Raw genomic sequence first — 21,538 nt, forward strand, 5'->3', positions numbered from 1 at the left:
CTCAAACTCTCAGCAAGCTAAGATTTTGCATCAGGTGGCTGTGACAGAAACATCTAAATAGAGATGCCTATCTTCTTGGCCCTAACTGGAAAGGGAGAGGCCACCGAATAAAAACACCCAGTTAATCAGACTGCTGGCAAGTCGGTGCTTTCCCAAGTGGCGGATCCGGTCGGCCGGGATTTCCTGGGAGGCGTGGTTGATTTGCTGCGGATAATAAATTTGTCTTCAGGGTGATCAATAACAGAAATACACATTCAGTTCTTGGTACTAAGCCTTAAGTAGGAGTGGTAAGGAGTGAGATAGAGGTTCATGTGCAGAACCCATTTCCACTTATTTTTGCAAAACACAATCCATAAAGTAATGACAGGCAGGGATCAATATCATAAATGGGAGGAAACCAAATCCAAATAATTAGCCATAAGACCAAATCTGGAAACATGAGCCGGGGGTCTGTGACAGCGCAGCGCGTCTGTCCCTTTAAATGAGCGGTTTTTCCGCTGATCATGAACAATGAGCAAACTAATGTGATCATGGACATTAAAAATGCTGCTTATGTTATATATGTTTCTATGGTTCCTTACATATGGTTGATGTGTATATATTAAGTTTATTGGATTCCATTACAACATGCGGAGAAGTTTGAACATGCACGTGTTGATTGTTGGAACAAAAGACGTTTATTCAAGTTCATGGTAAACAATAGCAATGTAAAGGTTCTTCAAAGGGCGCACAATTTACCACCAGAACATTTGCATGCTTTAGTTTACTACAATTTACTTTGTTAAAATGTTTGTGGCCAGTTACCTGTGCAGGTCAGACGATGCTTTTCAGTGCTCACTGCTCAGGTCTCGCTTCGCGATGGGAGAGCTCATTGGAGCAGGGGGGTTCATGGTAGTTTGTGTTATTTCATTAACGAGCTCGTGTTACGTGATATTTTTACAACTTGTACATTGATTCTAAAATGTATTCTGTTCAGGTAAAATGTTTAAAGTGGTAAAATCATGTGTTTAATTGATTTTAAAAGAGTCAATGGTGTTGCCTCTGCAGTGAGAGGATGTGTTTGACTGTGCTGCGTGTAAGTTAAGAGCCTAGCTAACGTGGGCATTGTCCCAGAATTATGTTTGTGTTTGAGTCAGTGTTTTGTCTGTTTTATATCAGTTTTTTCACCTGCCGGTAGCCTACAAGAAAAATAAAGATAAAAAAAACATACTTGGACAGCCCTTAGTAAGGAGGGACTCGCAATACCTCACAATGTAACACTGGGCAGAATGGTGTCCAATAAATAATTTGCAGTTGTGATTAATTAATGGAGATGATAACCCAAGGTTAAACTTACACTTACTCCTAGATATGTACCCATACTGTTGACCCCAGTCTCACACAAGAGGTGGCGCTGTTAAGAACGCCCAGCAGGCAGGAAGGCAGCAAAGCCGTGAAGTCGGTAATAGGGGTTTATTGGCACAAATGGGGTTGAGATTGACGAACATCAATGACCGGCCTGGGGAACACTAACTCAGACGCGGACTAAATACACAAGACACGCAGAAAATAACAGGTAACAGGTGGGGTAGTACACGTAGGTAATGAGGGGGCGTGGCACACACGGGGATCGGACGAGCAGGTCATGACAGAACCCCCCCCCCAAAGGCGGGCACTCCAGGCGCGCCTCAGGGGAGGCGACGAAGTAGATGAGACCGGGGAAACACAACCTGAAAAACAAGAGCAAAAACATTAACGAGGGACCGGGAACAGAACAGAAACAAAGAACAAGCACAGGGGCAGAAACCAGGACAGAATCCGACACAGAATGGGAAACGTGGACAGACAGACCAGGAAGGGAGACACAGGGGGAACCCCGACAGGCGGAACAAAAGGGCCAGGAGTCAACGGAGGAACCAGAGGGGGACGAGGAGCAAAGACAGGAGGGACAAAGGCAAAGGGAGGAGGGACCAGGGGAGCTCGAGGGAACCCCAGCGGGCATGGGCGTAAATTTCATTTAACAGTAGGGGGGGACAATAAATATAAAATTTCTCATGAGCAATTTTTGAAGGGGACACAAATAATACAGTCAAATTGTACTTATAAAGATAAGTCCCCACAATGAAAAACTTTGCTTCTATCATTATTATTGTAGCATGGAGACTGCGTCATTATGGTTATTTTCAAAGTTTTTCTCAGGTTCAATGACAAAGCAGATTTTTCTTCAAAACTATTTATTGCATTGTTTGTTATGTTGTTTACAGTCAAGCCATCAACATACAATAAAATTTAAACATGACTGTTTAAATGCATAATAGATATTGATTAAACAAAAAAAAATACAGTGGGGTCAGTTCGGACGTAGCACAGTGCTCATTTAGTAAATGCACAGCTAAACAATATGCTAATTGTGGCCGTTAATGTTAAGTTAACATTATGCCAAGTCGTCACAAATAAAACAATGCATGGGAAACGGCAACACGCCAGGGTTTCCTTGACGTTGGTACAACAGCAACTCCTACTTCAGAGGCATCCAGCCCAGCTACAAAGGGCAAATCCATGTCTGGTTGCCAGAGAACTGGTTCAGTAACAGAAAGCTCCTGAAACACTGAGGGAGCGTTTGCCAAGCTGTAACGCATAACCTGATACTCGTAGTGCCCCCTAGTGCTGATTCCCCTCACATATACGGATCAGATTATAAGTACTATGCAGCTGGAGCTTAGTACAATCAGTGGTTTTATGAACCTGTTCCAATGACACTCGGATAAGGGGTAATAGAAAATGAAATTTAACTGGTTTGACATCATGAAATGATTGATGCTTGGGAAGTAGGGTAGCAACACGGGCGATACCTGGACTTTCAATGGTAGTAAAGAGGAATGGTATCTCATATTTCAAATTTGTCCTAAATCCATTCCACTCTCCTGTACATGTGAACCAGCCCAGCCATAAGATGCAGACATTTTCGTGTTAGGTTCCTTAAAGACTGAGTAGGATTTGTGCCATTAAAAAGTTTTCAAATGTTAATTGTTGCATGAATTGCATTCAAGGCAAGTCAACTCTATTTACATAACATTTCATACGGAGGGCAATGATACTGCAATGATATTCCTCCAGACCAGCAGAGGGCTGATGTTATCTTCTTGGTCTGAATGAAGCTTATGCAAAAGCAGGAAGAGATAAGGTTTATATCAAGTTTCAAATTTTCTTGTGTTTTTAAAACTATAAAAACACAACATTTTCTTTAAAAACTACTTAATAGATATTGGCTTTGTCTTACAAATGTAGACAGTAACTATGCTTAATACTTACTATTTACCTCTGCCTGATCATGATTCTCATTGAAAGTACTGTTTGATTCTTGTAATAAAATATGATTTTTGGGTAGAAATCAATAATAATCAAGACAGAGGTAGAATATATCATTAATCTTCAACAAATATAAATGAGACAAGGTTTCCGGAGCTATTGATGTTTATTGTTTTGAAATGAACAAACCAAACGTTTACATACACGCCACGTACTGGATGTATCTAGTCAATTATCTTGCACATGCGCAGTCCACACATGAGGTTTCCGCTAGACATAAAAATGCAGGCTACACACGTATTGACCGCAGCCAACCCCCATTATGAAGTTTACATCACTTCCCCCCTTGCGCAATCGAAATCGCAAATGGACAAGTGAAGTATGAACGGGCCTGAAGCCTCTGTGCTTGTGATAAGAAGGTTGTTAAGGTTGAGCCTTATCATTATTATTATTTTTATTCTTATCATAAAATAAAGACACACCATTACATTGCTCAGTACAGCCTTTGCAGGTAAGAATATTCCTATATTTTGCATCAATGATATGTCTCTTAACAAAAGGCACACAATATGTTATTTTAGAAATTTGTGCACCTTGTCACTTAACACAAAACACTGGTTTTAATTAATGTGGTGATGTCATACATTGGTTTCCTTCTATCGTCACCTCTGTGAACTTTTAAAAGGATAACAATGAGCTACTGAAACAGACAAGAGGGTAACTGAAATGCTACTCGTACACACCCTTGATTTGCAAAACGAATTTCAGTAGGAAATGTTTTACATTTAATTCTACTCTAAATGACCTTAATGTGAAAAAGTTTGGAGATTGCTAAAATTATTGGCAAGGACAATTCAGTACTGCCAGAATATTGTTAGACACATGTCTCTACTGTCCATACCCAAATCTATCAATTAGCAAATGAGGTTTATCGTAATCTAACACAAGCAATGAGGACATCTTGTGACCACTCAGAAGGAACAAAACCCACTCAGGGATGAAAATTTACATGCTGTTGCAAGGCACGATGCAGTGTGACGTGACACATCACTCTTGTTAACATTATCTGCAATATGCACCACAACAGCCCTTCTGTTGGTTTGTACCAGACATAACAGCCTTCACTCAGGTCTTGCATTGACAAGTCTTACCTGCTGGTGGATCATGGTTTTTCCTTCCTCGGACCACTCTCAGTAGGTACTCACCATAGCAGGCCGTGAGCACCCCAAAAGCCTGGCCATTTTGGAGACACTCTGACGCAATCATCTGGCTAAAGTGATTTGACCCTTATCAATGTCATTGAGTCTTTATGTCTGGCCTTTTCTTATGCATTCAACACGTCAACTACGAGTACTCAATGTTGGCTTATCATCTAATATATCCCAGATCTTGACATGTGCCATTTTTACAAGATAGTCAATGTTACTTACATCATGCAAAACACATCAAAGCCAAAGGCCCTTTTTAGACGTCTCCAGATTGGGAGTTGAGAGAGTGAGTCATATGAGCCGGTTTGATATGTCACACAAAGCGCAATTTACAGAATGTCTGGCTCTGTGTTGATCCACATAAAACACTGGCTGCTGTCAGCATGTATTTAGTATGAACTACAAACAGGATTCATATGATTCATATGTAAAATAATGGCCACTCTAAACTGTACATTTTCTCCATTGACATGATTGAATTTAAGCTTTAGGGGAATGTATATGCTTATGTTTTATTTCTGTTAGGAAATGCATTGATTATACAGACAAACAAGATTAGTGAAGAAATGAAATTATTCATTGTTAATCTTTCACACTGACATTACTACAGTTTCAATAATTGTACAGAATGTAGAATTTCAGGGAGAAAGAGGTTTCTTTTGTTAAGTCTGACAACAACAGCCATACAAAATAACACCATACTTATGAAAGTACAATCTCACTTTCATATACAGTGGTACCTCGGTTCTCGAACTTAATCCGTTCCGGACTCCGGATCGAATCCTAAAAAGTTTGAGTTCTTATTTTTTCCCATAAGAAATAATGGAAAACCAATTAATTGGTTCCCGGCCCCCCAAAATTACACCTAAATATTTTTTTTTTTTTTAGCATTTAAACACAAAATGAACAGGATAAAACAAGAAGAGCATTTTTTTCTTAATGGCTTCCAAAACGATAAAGATCTTATCCCAACATTACCCCTGTCCTGCCCCGATCGTCCGCTCCTTCCGTGTGCCACGTCCCCTCGTTAACCTCGTGTGGGATCCCCATGTGATCAGCTGTTTCTGGTTCTTGTCATTAGTCCTCTGTATTAAGTCTCCGTTTCAGTTTGTTTCCCCAGTCCGGTCATTGGGTGCGTTCGACTTGCTTACAGTGCTGGCTTAAAGCAACGCATCCTGATCCTGACGCAATGCATTACAGTTAGATGCATTGCAACCTCTCACCCGGCTGCACAAACTGGAACCGCCTCCGTGATGACACATGTTCGCCCTTATTAGCTGAAGAGTTTAGTTACACGCATGACTTTTGTATCCCAGGCAGTTCCGATGCGTAATCTGCTATTTCTCCCGAATATCAAGAAGGGTCTAGCTGCAGACGCCTGTAGAGTGGAGCTCCACCGGAAATACGTCACCTCCACAGGAAACATGTGGCCTCAACTCTGTGTCACAGCGAATAAACCTTAACCTTAACCCTAACCGGAGCTCCACTTTACGTCCTTAAAGATCACGTGTTTCCTGTGGAGGTCCACTCTACAGGCGTCTGCAGCTAGACCCTCTTGCAAATATCACGTACAGCAGTGAGAACTGGTTTTCAGTTAATTTACCTGGTAAAATAAAGTTTAAATAAATGTCATAAATGTTCTAATAGTACACGTAAGTTAGTGGTTTATTTATTGTTAGTTACTGTAATGTTGCGCTGCTTTATTTGGTTAATCGTCCAGTCTGTGAAGAAGGCATTCAAGTAAGAATTGCATTGTAGTATGACTCATTTCCTGGCGCGTACAATTTATATTAGGTCAGCGTTCACGGTTTGACTTCTGATATTCAGATCGAGCTCTAGGTCAAACTGGTTTGTTCGACTTTCAAGAAATTCGAGTTCTAGTGAGTTCGAGAACCGAGGTACCACTGTACTACTCTACTGAAAACCATATCTAAGAAGCAATGAGCATTTGGTGAACTGCTATGCATCTTATGGGTCTAAAACCAAAGCCTCCAGATTATTATTGAATATGATCCTTCCGTTCACCTGACTGCTGCAGTCAGGGCTACGCAGGAAGCTCATCACGCCGGCTTTCAGCTCTGGAGGTGCACTGTGGCTGAAGTCTTGCAACTCAGTGAGAAAGTCCAGTAGCAGTTCCCCCTTCTTGTCACCAGGGATGAAGCATTCTGTGATGTCCATCGTCGAAGGCAACACAAAGGTTTCAAAGCTGATTCCTTCAGCAGTGAGGTAGCGCTTGATGTCTGCTGCTGTCACCCAGTGAGTTATTTCGGTGCAACATAGCTCCTTCCCATAAGTGTCCCACAGCTTGCCCCAACCACTCTCTCCTGAAACAGACAGCAATGAACCGTTGAGTTAGGGAACCAGGGAGTGTGTCACCAACAATCCTGTCCTCTGCGTCCTACCACTATCTGCCCATTTCAGTCCAATAATTAATTTCAATCTGCAGGGCTAAACATACAGATTAACACTCTTATTACGTAGTTTCTCATTCTGCACTATCCTATAGTTATTACATTAAGGCAGCAAAGTAAAAGGTAAAAAATAAATAAATAAAAATACCAGCAACAAGTATGATGAGAAGTTTTCCATTTTCAATTAAGAGACTCCGGAAAAATGAGATAGTAACACAGTCCACCATCTGAGGGGGAAAATGCAAATGGACGGGTTAAAATTCAAGACACACATTTAGGGACTGCAGATTTTTAGGCCCCTAAGACAACAACGACAATGATTTTCTATTGGTGGAAACGTCAACCAGCAGGAACCCAATTTCGGATGGACATGAATGAGACGTTTCCCGTTTATTTCATCTGTGTGCACAGGAGAAGAGCCCCCTTTCACAAATTAACGTCCATTTCTATACCTTTTCCGTGAGTGACGTCCCTACATGAACTTGCCAGATGTTTCCCGTGAGCTCGACTCTCATCTATCTTTCTACCTTTTCAAGGTTCCTGGTACAAGGCCCTTCAGTTCTGTCCTTAAAACTCCTAAACTTTCCTGCAAGGGCCACACCCTCTCACATATATTTTTTCATATACTCTTCCATGTTTGATAAATCTGAAAAAGAGTATAAACATTTCAAACCAATAAAACCTGATTGATAAACTGGAAAAATGATGTCCTTTTACATAAGTACTGATTATTATACCATAACTGCTATTACTATTGCTACACCTACAGTAAGCATGCACATTGTTTTACATACAATATAACCAAACTGAAACAAAAGCTAATTGAGAGTGATTTGTAGACGTGGACAAACTTGTTGGTCAGTATCACAGGTGCCTTCAAGCTCTTCTTCAGCCATTCAGTGGTGGCTTGATGGTTAGGGTAGCGCACTTGTAATTGAAAGATTGCAGGTTCGAATCCCCCACCAGCCAGTCACCACTGAGGTACCCTGAGCAAGGTACCGCCCCCAAGCACTGCTCCCCGGGCGCTGAATTAGCTGCCCCCTGCTATGTCATGAAAGTCACATATGGGTCAAATGCAGAGGACACATTTCGTTGTTGCGCACTGTGTGCTGTGGTGTGTTGACAATGACCACTAAATTCTAAAGGGAAAGAACATGCTACTGTGTTGTTTGGTATCATTGTGTGCACCACCCTGAACATGGACCAGAGAAAGCAAAAGAGAGCTGTCTGAGCAGCTCAGAAAGAAGATCATAGACAACAATGTTAAAGGTAAAGGCTATAGGACCATTTCAAAGCGGCTTCATGTTCCTGTGACCACAAGTTGCCAATATTGTTATAAAGTATAAGGTCCATGGGACGGTAACCAGCCTCCCAGGATGTGGACACAAGAGGATATGCAACCCCATGTTAATCAGAAGGACAGTGTGGATGGTCAAAAAAGAACAAAGGAAACCATCCAGAACAATTCAAGCTGAGCTCTACGGTCAAGATACGTTACCTTCTGATCACACCATCCATCACATTTTGAACAATAATGGGCTCCATGGAAGAAGACCCAGGAGGGCTCCACTATTGACAGAAAAACATAAAGCCAAACTGGAGCTTTTGGGCCAGTCACATCAGTGCTATGTTTACAGATGGAAAAATGAGGCTTTTAAAAGAATAGAACACCATACCTACTGTGAAACATGGAGGGGGCTCAGTTTTGTTTTGGGGCTGCTTTGCTGCATCTGGCACCGGGAACCTTGAATCTGTGCAGGACACAATGAAGACTACCAAGGCATCCCGGAGCGAAACATACCGTCCAGTGTCAGAAAGCTCAGCCTCAGTCACAGGTCCTCCAACAGGATAATGACCCAAAACATACTGTACAGCTAGAAGCCCTCAAGAATGGCTGAAGAAAAAAATCATTGGACTATTCTTCAATGGCCCTCCATGAGCCCAGATCTTAATCCTATTGAACTAAGATCTGAAAATTGCAGTGTGGAGATGCCAGCCTTCAAACCTGAGACAGCTTGAGCAGTTTGCTCAGGAAAAGTGGGCCAAACTACCTTTTGGCAAGTGCAGATGTCTCATTGTGAAGTACAGAGATCGCTTGTGGGCAGCGATTGCTGCAAAAGGTGGAGCTACAAAATATTAAATTGAGGGTACCATCTATTTTGTCTGTGCAGTGTTAATTTGTTTAATTATATAAGATATTTGACTGAATCAATAATAAAAAGCAAATTCTGTTTTTTGTTAAACATGGAATAAACAATAAGTGATGCCATTACACTTGTCAGTTTCAAGTTATTTCAGAGATAACTTTTGTTTTTTTGTGGAAGGGTATCAACAAATTTGTCCATGTCTGTATATAAACATAGTGAAACAAAAGTCTACCGGAATGTGATATATATGAGCACAATGAAACAGGAGTTAAATCCATAGTCTCCTCCTCTCAACCTCTCTGAAGCTGTTTGTGTGGCCCAACAACCAGCACAAATGAGACACTGACTACAATCCTGGGATTCTCTCATTCCCACTGATGTTATAAGGGTATCAAGCTTCCTTAAATTTCACATCCACACTGTTTAGGTAGCAGGGATCTGTTTATATAGATTAATATTTAATGACAAAATGAAGCCTTTGACCATGGTTGTAACTGCAGGGCAAATCCTGGGATTTGAAGTCAGAAGCTTTTGGCTACAATCTCTCAAAATAACACTGTTGGCCTATCGAATGAAATTTCACTCAGCATTCACCTATTAACACAGCAAACTGCAGACATGTTCACCTGAATCATACAAATGAAGTCTAATTTCTTCTCTGACTGTCTCTCCAGTGCTTCTCAAACTCAGAGGCAGTCATCTGATTCCATGTGAAGTTTATGTTTTCCAAGTTGGGAGTTCTCAACATAAGTTCTGCACAAGACAAAGCAATGTTTTACACCTATGTATTATGACTCATTCAGTTAAACACTATTAACACTGACCATATTAAACAACAATATGTATTTGACTAAACTTCTAAATGCGTGATATTAGGGCTGAACGATTTGTGTAAAATGTCTAATCGCGATTTTTCTGACAGACATTGCAATTACGATTTGACGTGCGATATAATGTTTTATACGTCAAGCTTCAGTTCAATATTAAGTGTGTAATAAATTTAAAACATATGACCCAGCATTACCACATGAGATACCGTCAAAATATGAACTGGTCTATATTCTAATGCAAGGATAAGAATTTAAAGATGTGGTGTGTTAAGTTAAATAAGGTAATAATGAATACAGTTGCAGCAAAAAGAAAAACAATAGCGATCATGCAGCAAACAGCTTGGTCCCCTAATAACACTAGAAACACCTTTTCCCACGCCAATGAACAAGTAAGAACTACTTCGGTGTATGCAGCCCATTTGTTTGCGCTAATGTGTTATTAGTGTTAATATCAGCAGCAAATCTATCAATTTCAACCAAAAAGCTACAATGTTCATAACAGAGTGGCTGTTCTGAAATAGTAAAGCTGGAAAAATTTCGACCGTAGTATGCATTTTATAAAATGTCAAATAAATAGACGTATAGTTTATTGGTGATGTCATATGTTGGTCGAAGTTTCCGCTTTTTATCAACTGTAGCATAGGCTATATGGTTATTCTCTATACAAATCAATTCAGGGGAAACAAAAAAAATTATGTGTTCAGTGTTGCAAACTCTCACGGGTTTGGGTAACACGCTTTCAGACTCACACGCAAGAAATCTTATGGCAAATATAAATTATTCCATTATGAACTTAGAATTAGCTGCATCAAAAACGTTAGGGCAGTTTGCAAACCCTACATACTATTTACATGGTAATAAAACTCTTACATACACGTAAATGTATGTGCAGATCCGTCTCAAACAGAAAGCCTCACTCGAGGCAGCTGACCAAAGTTGGTAACCCTGCATTCTATTTGAAATGAGCTCGTAAAATGCAGATTTCGACTGAAGCGGATTATCATTCCTTTGCCTTGTTGCTCTGACAAATACAAAACGAATGAGAAAATGAAAAAACATTTTGTGTCACTTTTTAATGTCTTTTCTAAATGATAACACTGTGCCCATAACTATAATAGCGATTAAAGTGATCTGTTCTTTTAGTAGGCTATGTTAAAAGCGAGGCTTTTATTTAATTAGTTGTGGGATTAAGATTCATTTCACAAGATTAATCTATGGAAATCAATACTTAAATCAATGAGCACAAAAACATATGACAAACACGACTATATTATGGGTTCTATGGCTTTTCTGGGGGTCACAGGATTACTGACTGTCTCTTTCTTGTTTTGATGGGTCATGCTAATGCGATTTCCCATTAACAAAAACTAAAGGTGTGATACGCTGAAATATGTTGCTGCTGGTAGTTAAAAGGAGGTCGCCGGTTTTATTGATGACAGGATCTTTTTGAAACAATCTCGGACCATGAAATGGGAAGGCAATTCACTTACAACTCAGTAGCAGAATCAGTATTTTCTATGCACCGCGAAGGCAACATTTTACTTGGGTTTCAAGTATTTGCTGTTTGTGGGCGTATACTCCGTCGTCTTGGGCCACTTCTGATTGGTGAGCATGACTGTCACATAGAGAGCACGGCATGAATTTGGAAAACTATTCTCACAAGAGTTTTAAACCCTGCTGTATAATGTATATCCTAAATCGCAGCCTAATCGCGTTGTTTCAAATCGCGATTTCGACTTGAAATCGATAAATCGTTCAGCCCTACATGATATGAATGTGAGTATTTTAAGTCCTAGTACCCTTGCATTTCTCCAGCATCGGCTCACTGGGTTCCACCATGTCACAGCCCACCTTCACATCTGGTAAAACCTTAATCAGCTGTGAAAGTATCTCCAGGTCCACCTCTCCTGCAAGACCGAAACACAGATTCAACTATGGAGCCCAGATATTTCCTGTGGATGTCGTCCATGTAAACCTTTTCATGCATTCATGCTCCTCCTACAGCATTCATCCTAGCTGGGTCCCGGAGGACAGACATTGCTGCTTCATGTCAGTAATTGACAGTAGTTAGAAGTTCTACAGATGGAAAAGGTTCTGGCAGTGAAGGTGTGGGTATCGTTAGGCTGACCAGCTGGCTGAGGACCTTCTGCTATTACTGGGACAGCATCACACAATGAAAAATTCATACTGACTGCCCATGAGTATGAACCATCTTAAGTGCTTTGAAGAACAAGGTTTAAAAGTCACTCTCCCAATACCTTTGTGCTAGACAGTGATAAATGTTACACAAAGATCCCTGTAGTTCCCCCATTAACCTCTCAACTTTGATGACTGTTCAGCAAATGGGTGTCTGAGTGAGGGTCACAATATGCAAACACATTAGGCCAATAAATGTAAAACACTGATCAAGACCACTTTAGCTCAAATGTCAGACTGATATACAGAAAACAAGACAGAGATGTAAGTTTACCTTACACAACTTCCTCCTACTCCACTGAAGTATCAGTTTCATTAAAGCGCCAGTCAAATATTATGCAGTAGAAAACTAAGTGGAAGATGTGATAGAAATATGATGGTTCTGTCTCATCCAGCTAATTTTATACAGATAAATGGAGATGATTCTAGTGATTATGCAATAATTCTGACAGGCCTAATTATCATTATACTACAGCACACTGAAATTTTGTTGACATTTCTTCTTGTGAAGCAATTCTAAAACAATCACAGCGGATTAACTAGAGATAACACTGATTTAAGATAGACAGTGAAAGGGATTCATCCCATGTCTTTTGTGGAATTCCAATCATACCATCTTTCCAGCTACTTAAATAATACATGTGCATGGAGAGACTAGCTTTTATCACTAATTTATTATTATAACAGAAGCTTGTACCACTATGTGATTTCTGTCTGTTAAGTCTACTTTTTAAAATTGTTCATATTTACAACTGTTTTGCCAGTGAGAACATCATACCTGTACCAGTCCCAACTGAAATAACATCAAAGGTAGTCTTGCCCTCCCCAATGCTGCAAAAGATATACAATCTTTGTTAGAAAGTGGACTTCAGTTGTACTTTTATAATGCTGATAAGCTTGTCAAATCAAACAGCTGTGGTAACAATAAGGGCTCACGTAATCTGATAATATTTATAACTGCATACACTCTCACTTCTGAAGTTCAGTATTGTTGGTAACATCAATCACTGCACTAATCACTATACCTATGCAGAACAGAACCACAAATACAACAGTTCACTCAGAAATTTATGAATGGTAATATTCTACCTTCCAAATATTTGTTACTACGTTCATTATTTTACCATCATATTTATTATTTTTATGGCACAGAATTTCAAGAATTGGTTCTTAAGAAACCCTTCTCCTAAAAATTATATATCACAACATTTTATAATTCAAATATTTGTTTGACAAAAGCCGGTACTGTTTTAACTTTTACCATGTGAGGATGTCAGGAAGATTCTCATGAATGAATTTATGCGTAGCTTGATGCTCCGACGACAATTCCAGAAACATCCGGAAGCACTTGTGGAACCTTTCGTAGTCTAATGCAAGGCACTTCATACGTGAAGTCATTTTAGATTGCTGTTAAATGTATATAAAAGAAATATAAACATTTTACATACTAAATTAATTCTTCACCAGTTCATTAATATGTACAGAACTACCACACAGAAAGTGTCATACTTTATCATAGAATCAAATAAAAATATTGAAATAAAACATGAATAAAGAAGGGAACTGATTCAGGAAATATAATCTTTATGTTTTTATGGAACAATGTTAAAATGTTACTAATGCTTTACAAATAATAATACATTTATAAAGCATTACAAATATGGCTATAAATATTTATCAAAATGCATAGTACATTATATCCATGTTTATTATGCATTATGAATGCTGTCCATCATATGTACATTACTTTATGTATAAGGACAGTGGGTCATTAAATAGTTGGCAATGCTGCCAATTCTCCTGCACCTGTTACACTAAGTCAGGGGTAGACAATCTTATCCAGAGGTCTATGGTGGTTTCTGCTTCAACTCCCTAATTAAATTACTAATTAGAGGACTGACTGGCTGAATTGTTCTGATACCTGGGTTTGTACAACTGACCTAAAAGTTCTCAAAAACCGAGATACACACTGATCATTTGAAGACAACATTGCCTACCCCTGCATTTTAGTAATGCACCCGGTAACGTCGTACTACGTCCGCTTTCAGACGTTTTTCGATCAGTGTACATTATTTACTATGGACCTTGGAGGTAAATGCGATCGAACGTAACTCGTTCTCGCGTATCTCAAGATTGTATATAGTGACAGTGACATTATTTCTTTGGCCATGGACCTTTTGTGACTATGGCACAACTCTCTGTCTTATATAAGCATGACCTATCTGCGCATACACTGTATGAACATAACTAGATCATTCTATCAAGTTGATACGCTGAAGTCTGTACCTATCCTATCTACCGATCGGTTTGCTTCAGTTATGTTCTCTGCCACTAGGGGTTTGGACGTACGCATAGTTGACAGTGTTCGTAAATATACGCACATTTCTACGCACAGCAATAAACTGATAAATATCATTCTATGCGTAAAATGTGCGTAGACACGATTTATTGACAAAACTGTTCGTATGCACGGATGATAAATGCGATCCCTGGTCCCATGTTTACGGAATTGGGAGTCCGTAACAATACAAACAATATATCAACAATCACCTCAAATGTCTGTAATAAGCACAAATGTCATCAAAATATAAATAACAGCTAAGACAAACCACGACAACACGTAATAGTAGCAAAAAAATTTAGACACTGTAGTCGTGAGATGGCGTGTTGATTTATGTATGCGCTGTGGCGCATGGAAGCGGTTTTTGTCGGGAATGGGAAAATGCAAATACCTTGCCATTTGGGCAGCGCAAAAAACATTTAAATTATAGTATTTCCATCGACTTAACAGAGGATCAATACGCAGATGCCACCAGAGGATTCCCACTATTGGACTTATTGGAATGAATTAAAATTGATCCAGGTGCAGCGTTAGGATTGCAAAAAGCTATTATTTGACCACACTTTGACGGAGCAGGATTCATAGGATAATGAATCTGGCCGTATTTTATGTCGTGGATTTGATGCAAACAATAAATATTCACTTACTTCTCGGTTGTGGGCGACCTTGACAAAACTGCAACATTCACAGATGTCTCGCTGCTAACGGAAAGAATAAATCATGCGTCTGAAGGGGGAAATATTGCGTAAGAAATTGTAACCCCTCCCACTGTACTTTGCGGATGGCATGCATGATGTCACTTCCACGGAACACGCCCCCTCAGACGGACAGACGCCCCGCCCTCTCAAGGCCCATGGAATAGCCTCCCATCCAGCATTAAGTCCTGCACTACTATTGATTAATTTAAGCCTAAATTAAAAACTCAGTTTTAGATTCTGCTATGGTTTTTGTCAAATCCACTATTAGGTTATTTTTAATAACACTTTTAATTTATTTTAATGACCATTTAGTAATGTTAGTAATGAGTAAATGTTTGCATGGACTGTTTTCCATACCAAACACAAAACGCATTGCATATTGTCGCTAAGTCAGCATCGATGTTGACTCGGTGTTGGAACATTCTATAGCCTGCTTTCACTTTACAATAATCCTACCCGGAAAATGTGACGCTCTATATTTACAAATTCACTTCTCCCAATTCAGTTTCTGTTCGCAAATTCAATTTCAATTTATTGAGACACACAATCCGGATCCTTGAAGAAATGTATTGATTATTCATTAGATACATACAAGATTAGTGAAGAGATGGAATTATACATTGTTAATATCTTTCTCACAGACTTTCCTACAGTTTCAAAGATTGTATAGAATGTATAGAAATAGAGACTGTTGGCAACAGCTATACAAGACAAAACCATAGCTAAGAACTTACTAGTATTGAAAACCATATCTAAGAAGCAATGAGCATTTGGTGAACCACTGTACATCTTATGGGTCTAAAACCAAAACCTCCAGATTATTACTGAATATGATCCTTCCGTTCACCTGACTGCTGCAGTCAGGGCTACGCAGGAAGCTCATCACGCCGGCTTTCAGCTCTGGAGGTGCACTGTGGCTGAAATCCAGCACCTCAGTGAGAAAGTCCAGTAGCAGTTCCCCCTTCTCGTCACCGGGGATGAAGCATTCTGTGATGTCCATCGTTGAAGGCAACACAAAGGTTTCAAAGCTGATTCCTTCGGCAGTGAGGTAGCGCTTGATGTCTGCCGCTGTCACGCATTGGGTGATTTCAGTGCAATACAGCTCATTCCCATAAGTGCACCTTAGCTTGCCCCAGCTGCTCTCCCCTGAAACAGCGAGCAATGAACCATACATCAGATTGAATTCGGGCACCAGGCAGTGTGTGTCTCCAACAATCCTGTCCTCTGCTTCCTACCACTTTCCTTCTGTTTCAGTCCACTAATTAATTTCAATCTGCAGGGCTAACATATAGGTTAACAACCTTATTATGTCATTTATGATTCTGAACTATCCTATAGCAATTTTATTACATTAAGACTGTAGCAAAAAAGTAAAAAAAAAAAAATACCAGCAATAAGTATGATGAGAAGTTTTCCATTTTCATTCAGGAGACTCCGGAAAAACGAGATAGTAGCAGCAGTATCAGTGACATAGTACAGCATCTGAGGGGGGAAATGTATTGCAAAAGGCCAGGTTAACAACAAAATTCTACATCAAAGGAGAGTAGCTTTTCAGGCAAAGAAGACAACAATGACAATAAGTATCAGTGGATGTATCAGCCAGCAGGAACCTGAGTGTGTAGAATGGTGACAGGAAGCTTCTACTCTAAATACAAACTTCAGTAACTACTAATGACGTCCACAGTGAGGACAATGTGTGTAGAGTTTAAAATACAGAAATAAATATTTTTTTCTGCTAAATACAAGCAATATGTGGGATTTGCAGTACGTGTCATATTCAAACATGTAAACAAAAGCCACTTGGACATATTTGATGTGCAGGATGCCTCTGCATTAAATGAAGTAGGAATGACATGATATGCCAGCGGTATGTGGACTGGGACTGGCTGACCTGGCTTTCTCAACCGGATAAAATCATCTGATCATTTGTGACCTATTGACATGCTCAGGTGATGACATCATCGTGGGACAGCTCCAAAAATCAGTCCCAGTTTCAGTGAGAATTTGTGGTGCCATTCAGTTAGGTATAACCCCTTTGGTTATAGCAACTGGAATACTTCTGCATGCATTCCACCTAGAGGTGCCCTTGATCTGAAAAAGTACCTTCAAGTGCTTTTCAACAGCACTTGTATTATTGCAACTGATTGAACTTGAAATTACTCTTAATCTATTCATACTGGTGAGCATTTAATGAAAGAATGAAGCTCTTGCTCATGCTTACAACTGCAGGGCAAATCCTCTGACTTGAAGTCACCACCTTTTGGCTACAAGCTCTCCAAATAACACTGTCCATCTGATGAATGAAGTTTCACTCCTCACCCACCTATTAACACAGCAAAGTGAACTGCAGACATGTTTACCTGAATCATATGAATGAAGTCTAATTTCTTCTCTGACTGTCTGTGTCTCCAGCGCTTCTCAAACTCAGAGGCAGTCATCTGATTCCATGTGAAGTTTACGTTTTCTAAGTTGGGAGTTCTCAACACAAGTTCTGTACAAGACGAAGTAACATTTTACACATGGTGCAATGTATTATGGTGATTCATTCAGTTAAATACTATATTAAACAACAATATGTATTTGACTAAACTCAGAAATGCATGATATGAATGTGAGTATTTGAAGTCCTAGTACCCTTGCATTTCTCCAGCATCGGCTCACTGGGTTCCACCATGTCACAGCCCACCTTCACATCTGGTAAAACCTTAATCAGCTGTGAAAGTATCTCCAGGTCCACCTCTCCTGCAAGACCGAAACACAGATTCAACTATGGAGCCCAGATATTTCCTGTGGATGTCGTCCATGTAAACCTTTTTATGCTTCCATGCTCCTCCTACAGCATTCATCCTAGCTGGGTCCCGGAGGACAGACATTGCTGCTGCATGTCAGTAATTGACAGTAGTTAGAAGTTCTATAGATGGAAAAGGTTCTGGCAGTGAAGGTGTGGGTATCGTTAGGCTGACCAGCTGGCTGAGGACCTTCTGCTATTACTGGGACAGCATCACACAATGAAAAATTCATACTGACTGCCCATGAGTATGAACCATCTTAAGTGCTTTGAAGAACAAGGTTTAAAAGTCACTCTCCCAATACCTTTGTGCTAGACAGTGATAAATGTTACACAAAGATCCCTGTAGTTCCCCCATTAACCTCTCAACTTTGATTACTGTTCAGCAAATGGGTGTCTGAGTGAGGGTCACAATATGCAAACACATTAGGCCAATAAATGTAAAACACTGATCAAGACCACTTTAGCTCAAATGTCAGACTGATATACAGAAAACAAGACAGAGATGTAAGTTTACCTTACACAACTTCCTCCTACTCCACTGAAGTATCAGTTTCATTAAAGCGCCAGTCAAATATTATGCAGTAGAAAACTAAGTGGAAGATGTGATAGAAATATGATGGTTCTGTCTCATCCAGCTAATTTTATACAGATAAATGGAGATGATTCTAGTGATTATGCAATAATTCTGACAGGCCTAATTATCATTATACTACAGCACACTGAAATTTTGTTGACATTTCTTCTTGTGAAGCAATTCTAAAACAATCACAGCGGATTAACTAGAGATAACACTGATTTAAGATAGACAGTGAAAGGGATTCATCCCATGTCTTTTGTGGAATTCCAATCATACCATCTTTCCAGCTACTTAAATAATACATGTGCATGGAGAGACTAGCTTTTATCACTAATTTATTATTATAACAGAAGCTTGTACCACTATGTGATTTCTGTCTGTTAAGTCTACTTTTTAAAATTGTTCATATTTACAACTGTTTTGCCAGTGAGAACATCATACCTGTACCAGTCCCAACTGAAATAACATCAAAGGTAGTCTTGCCCTCCCCAATGCTGCAAAAGATATACAATCTTTGTTAGAAAGTGGACTTCAGTTGTACTTTTATAATGCTGATAAGCTTGTCAAATCAAACAGCTGTGGTAACAATAAGGGCTCACGTAATCTGATAATATTTATAACTGCATACACTCTCACTTCTGAAGTTCAGTATTGTTGGTAAAATCAATCACTGCACTAATCACTATACCTATGCAGAACAGAACCACAAATACAACAGTTCACTCAGAAATTTATGAATGGTAATATTCTACCTTCCATATATTTGTTACTACGTTCATTATTTTACCATCATATTTATTATTTTTATGGCACAGAATTTCAAGAATTGGTTCTTAAGAAACCCTTCTGCTAAAAATTATATATCACAACATTTTATAATTCAAATATTAGTTTGACAAAAGCCGGTACTGTTTTAACTTTTACCATGTGAGGATGTCTGGAAGATTCTCATGAATGAATTTATGCGTAGCTTGATGCTCCGACGACACTTCCAGAAACATCCGGAAGCACCTGTGGAACCTTTCGTAGTCTAATGCAAGGCACTTCATACGTGAAGTCATTTTACATTGCTGTTAAATGTATATAAAAGAAATATAAACATTTTACATACTAAATTAATTCTTCACCAGTTCATTAATATGTACAGAACTACCACACATAAAGTGTCATACTTTTTTTTTTTAATTATTATTATTATTATTATTATTATTATTATTATTATGCAACCAAACACAGAAACAGGGTAAGTCATAGCAGTGGGAGACAGTGAAGGGGACGGCAAAAATAGGGAGAGAAAAACATTCACACAATTAACCACAGTAAGAGGATTACTAAATATAAAATATAATTAAATCTAGTGTATTTACCATACGCACACCTATATGCAAAGGTAAGGGTCATATCATAAAGCAAATGATTGTGAGTAATAGTACGCATAGTTGAGAGTGTTCGTAAATATACGCACATTTCTACGCACAGAAATAAACTGATAAATATCATTCTATGCGTAAAATGTGCGTAGACACGATTTAATGACAAAACTGTTCGTACGCACGGTTGATAAATGAGATCCCTGGTCCCATATTTACGGAATTGGGAGTCCGTAACAATACAAACAATATATTAACAATCACCTCAAATGTCTGTAATAAGCACAAATGTGATCAAAATATAAATAACAGTTAAGACAAACCACGACAACACGTAATAGTAGCAAAAAAATTTAGACACTGTAGTCGTGAGATGGCGTGTTGATTTATGTATGCGCTGTGGCGCATGGAAGCGGTTTTTGTCAGGAATGGGAAAATGCAAATACCTTGCCATTTGGGCAGCGCAAAAAACTTTTAAATTATAGTATTTCCACCGACTTTTTAACACAGGAGCAATACGCAGATGCCACCAGAGGATTCCCACTATTGGACTTATTATTGGAATTAATTAAAATTGATCCAGGTGGAGCATTAGGATTGCAAAAAGCTATTATTTGACCACACTTTGACGGAAAAGGATTCACAGGATAATGAATCTGACCATAATTTACGTCGTGGATTTGATGCAAAAAATAAATATTCACTTACTTCTCGGTTGTGGGCGACCTTGACAAAACTGCAACATTCACAGACGTCTCGCTGCTAACGGAAAGAATAAATCATGCGTCTGAAGGGGGAAATATTGCGTAAGAAATTGTAACCCCTCCCACTGTACTTTGCGGATGGCATGCATGACGTCACTTCCACAGAACACGCCCCCTCAGACGGACAGACGCCCCGCCCTCTCAAGGCCCATGGAATAGCCTCCCATCCAACATAAAGTCCTACGCTACTATTGATGAATTTAAGCCTAAATTAAAAACTCAGTTTTAGATTCTGCTATGGTTTTTGTCAAATCCACTATTAGGTTATTTTTAATAACACTTTTAATTTATTTTAATGACCATTTAGTAATGTTAGTAATGAGTAAATGTTTGCATGGACTGTTTTCCATACCAAACACAAAACGCATTACATATTGTCGCTAAGTCAGCATCGATGTTGACTCGGTGTTGGAACATTCTATAGCCTGCATTCACTTTACCCTAATTGGTTTGGAATGGCATTTAATGTGATGGACCCTAAACGTGAATACGCAAACATAGTGGAAGTGGGTAGGGAGAGGCTGTAGGAGCCCTTTGGAAAGGACCTGTTGTGACTGTCCTATCGGCTACACCTCAGAACCACCACAGCAGCACGTAGCATCCTCCACTGACCGGAGGTAAGCTTTGCACCCTCTTCCGCTCCAGGCAAATTCACTGTTAAAACACATGATACAATGCCATACAAGTTCAATTCATAGTGTCAACAGCACCAACATCTAATTCAGAGGCATCCACCTCAAGTATAATGGGCGAATCTGGTCTGGTTGCCGGAAAAAGTTCCCAAAACACCGAAGGAATGTTTGCCAAGCATAACCTAATACTCCTCGTGCCCCCTAGTGGAGATTCCCTTTATATACATGACGCAATGCAGCTCAAGTTTAGTACACACAATGGCTTTTTGGAACCATTATAATGGC

At 39.4% G+C, this 21,538-nt stretch overlaps 2 protein-coding genes across 3 annotated transcripts; both read right to left on the minus strand.

Moving 5' to 3' along the window:
* Positions 1-4,989: 4,989 nt before the first annotated feature.
* On the minus strand, positions 4,990-20,699 carry LOC140582313 (histamine N-methyltransferase-like). Its single transcript, XM_072706764.1, has 11 exons — positions 20,566-20,699; positions 19,412-19,557; positions 18,929-18,981; positions 17,754-17,861; positions 17,480-17,610; positions 16,508-16,601; positions 15,921-16,265; positions 8,584-8,790; positions 8,406-8,476; positions 7,056-7,134; positions 4,990-6,820 (listed from the first exon to the last, which is right to left on the minus strand). The coding sequence occupies exons 2-11, from the start codon at positions 19,546-19,548 to the stop codon at positions 6,465-6,467; spliced, it is 1,581 nt and encodes a 526-aa protein (XP_072562865.1). The 5' UTR covers positions 19,549-19,557; positions 20,566-20,699; the 3' UTR covers positions 4,990-6,464.
* Positions 8,787-15,181, minus strand: LOC140593440 (histamine N-methyltransferase-like). 2 transcript variants are annotated; one of them, XM_072718059.1, is made up of 5 exons: positions 15,069-15,181; positions 13,342-13,487; positions 12,859-12,911; positions 11,684-11,791; positions 8,787-9,807 (listed from the first exon to the last, which is right to left on the minus strand). In XM_072718059.1, the coding sequence occupies exons 2-5, from the start codon at positions 13,476-13,478 to the stop codon at positions 9,701-9,703; spliced, it is 405 nt and encodes a 134-aa protein (XP_072574160.1). In that variant the 5' UTR covers positions 13,479-13,487; positions 15,069-15,181; the 3' UTR covers positions 8,787-9,700. The 2 variants fall into 2 exon arrangements, with proteins under 2 accessions (XP_072574160.1, XP_072574162.1); XM_072718061.1 differs by lacking the exon at positions 8,787-9,807 and adding an exon at positions 9,818-11,499.
* Positions 20,700-21,538: the final 839 nt, after the last annotated feature.

Source organism: Paramormyrops kingsleyae, chromosome 1 (assembly GCF_048594095.1).
Source record: "Paramormyrops kingsleyae isolate MSU_618 chromosome 1, PKINGS_0.4, whole genome shotgun sequence".
NCBI classification, from domain to species: domain Eukaryota; kingdom Metazoa; phylum Chordata; class Actinopteri; order Osteoglossiformes; family Mormyridae; genus Paramormyrops; species Paramormyrops kingsleyae.

What these genes read in the sequence shown, in the direction of transcription:
- LOC140593440 (XM_072718059.1), bottom strand. Translation starts at nt 13,478, where the DNA reads ATGACTTCACGTATGAAGTGCCTTGCATTAGACTACGAAAGGTTCCAC. An exon ending in CTTCCTGACATCCTCACATG is followed by an intron (nt 12,912 to 13,341) that starts GTAAAAGTTAAA and finishes TATCTTTTGCAG; the next exon opens with CATTGGGGAGGGCAAGACTA. An exon ending in GATGCTGGAGAAATGCAAGG is followed by an intron (nt 9,808 to 11,683) that starts GTACTAGGACTT and finishes TGTCTTGTGCAG; the next exon opens with AACTTATGTTGAGAACTCCC.
- LOC140582313 (XM_072706764.1), bottom strand. Translation starts at nt 19,548, where the DNA reads ATGACTTCACGTATGAAGTGCCTTGCATTAGACTACGAAAGGTTCCAC. An exon ending in GATGCTGGAGAAATGCAAGG is followed by an intron (nt 17,611 to 17,753) that starts GTACTAGGACTT and finishes CGTCTTGTACAG; the next exon opens with AACTTGTGTTGAGAACTCCC. An exon ending in ATGGATGGTGTGATCAGAAG is followed by an intron (nt 7,135 to 8,405) that starts GTAACGTATCTT and finishes TTTCCCCCTCAG; the next exon opens with ATGGTGGACTGTGTTACTAT.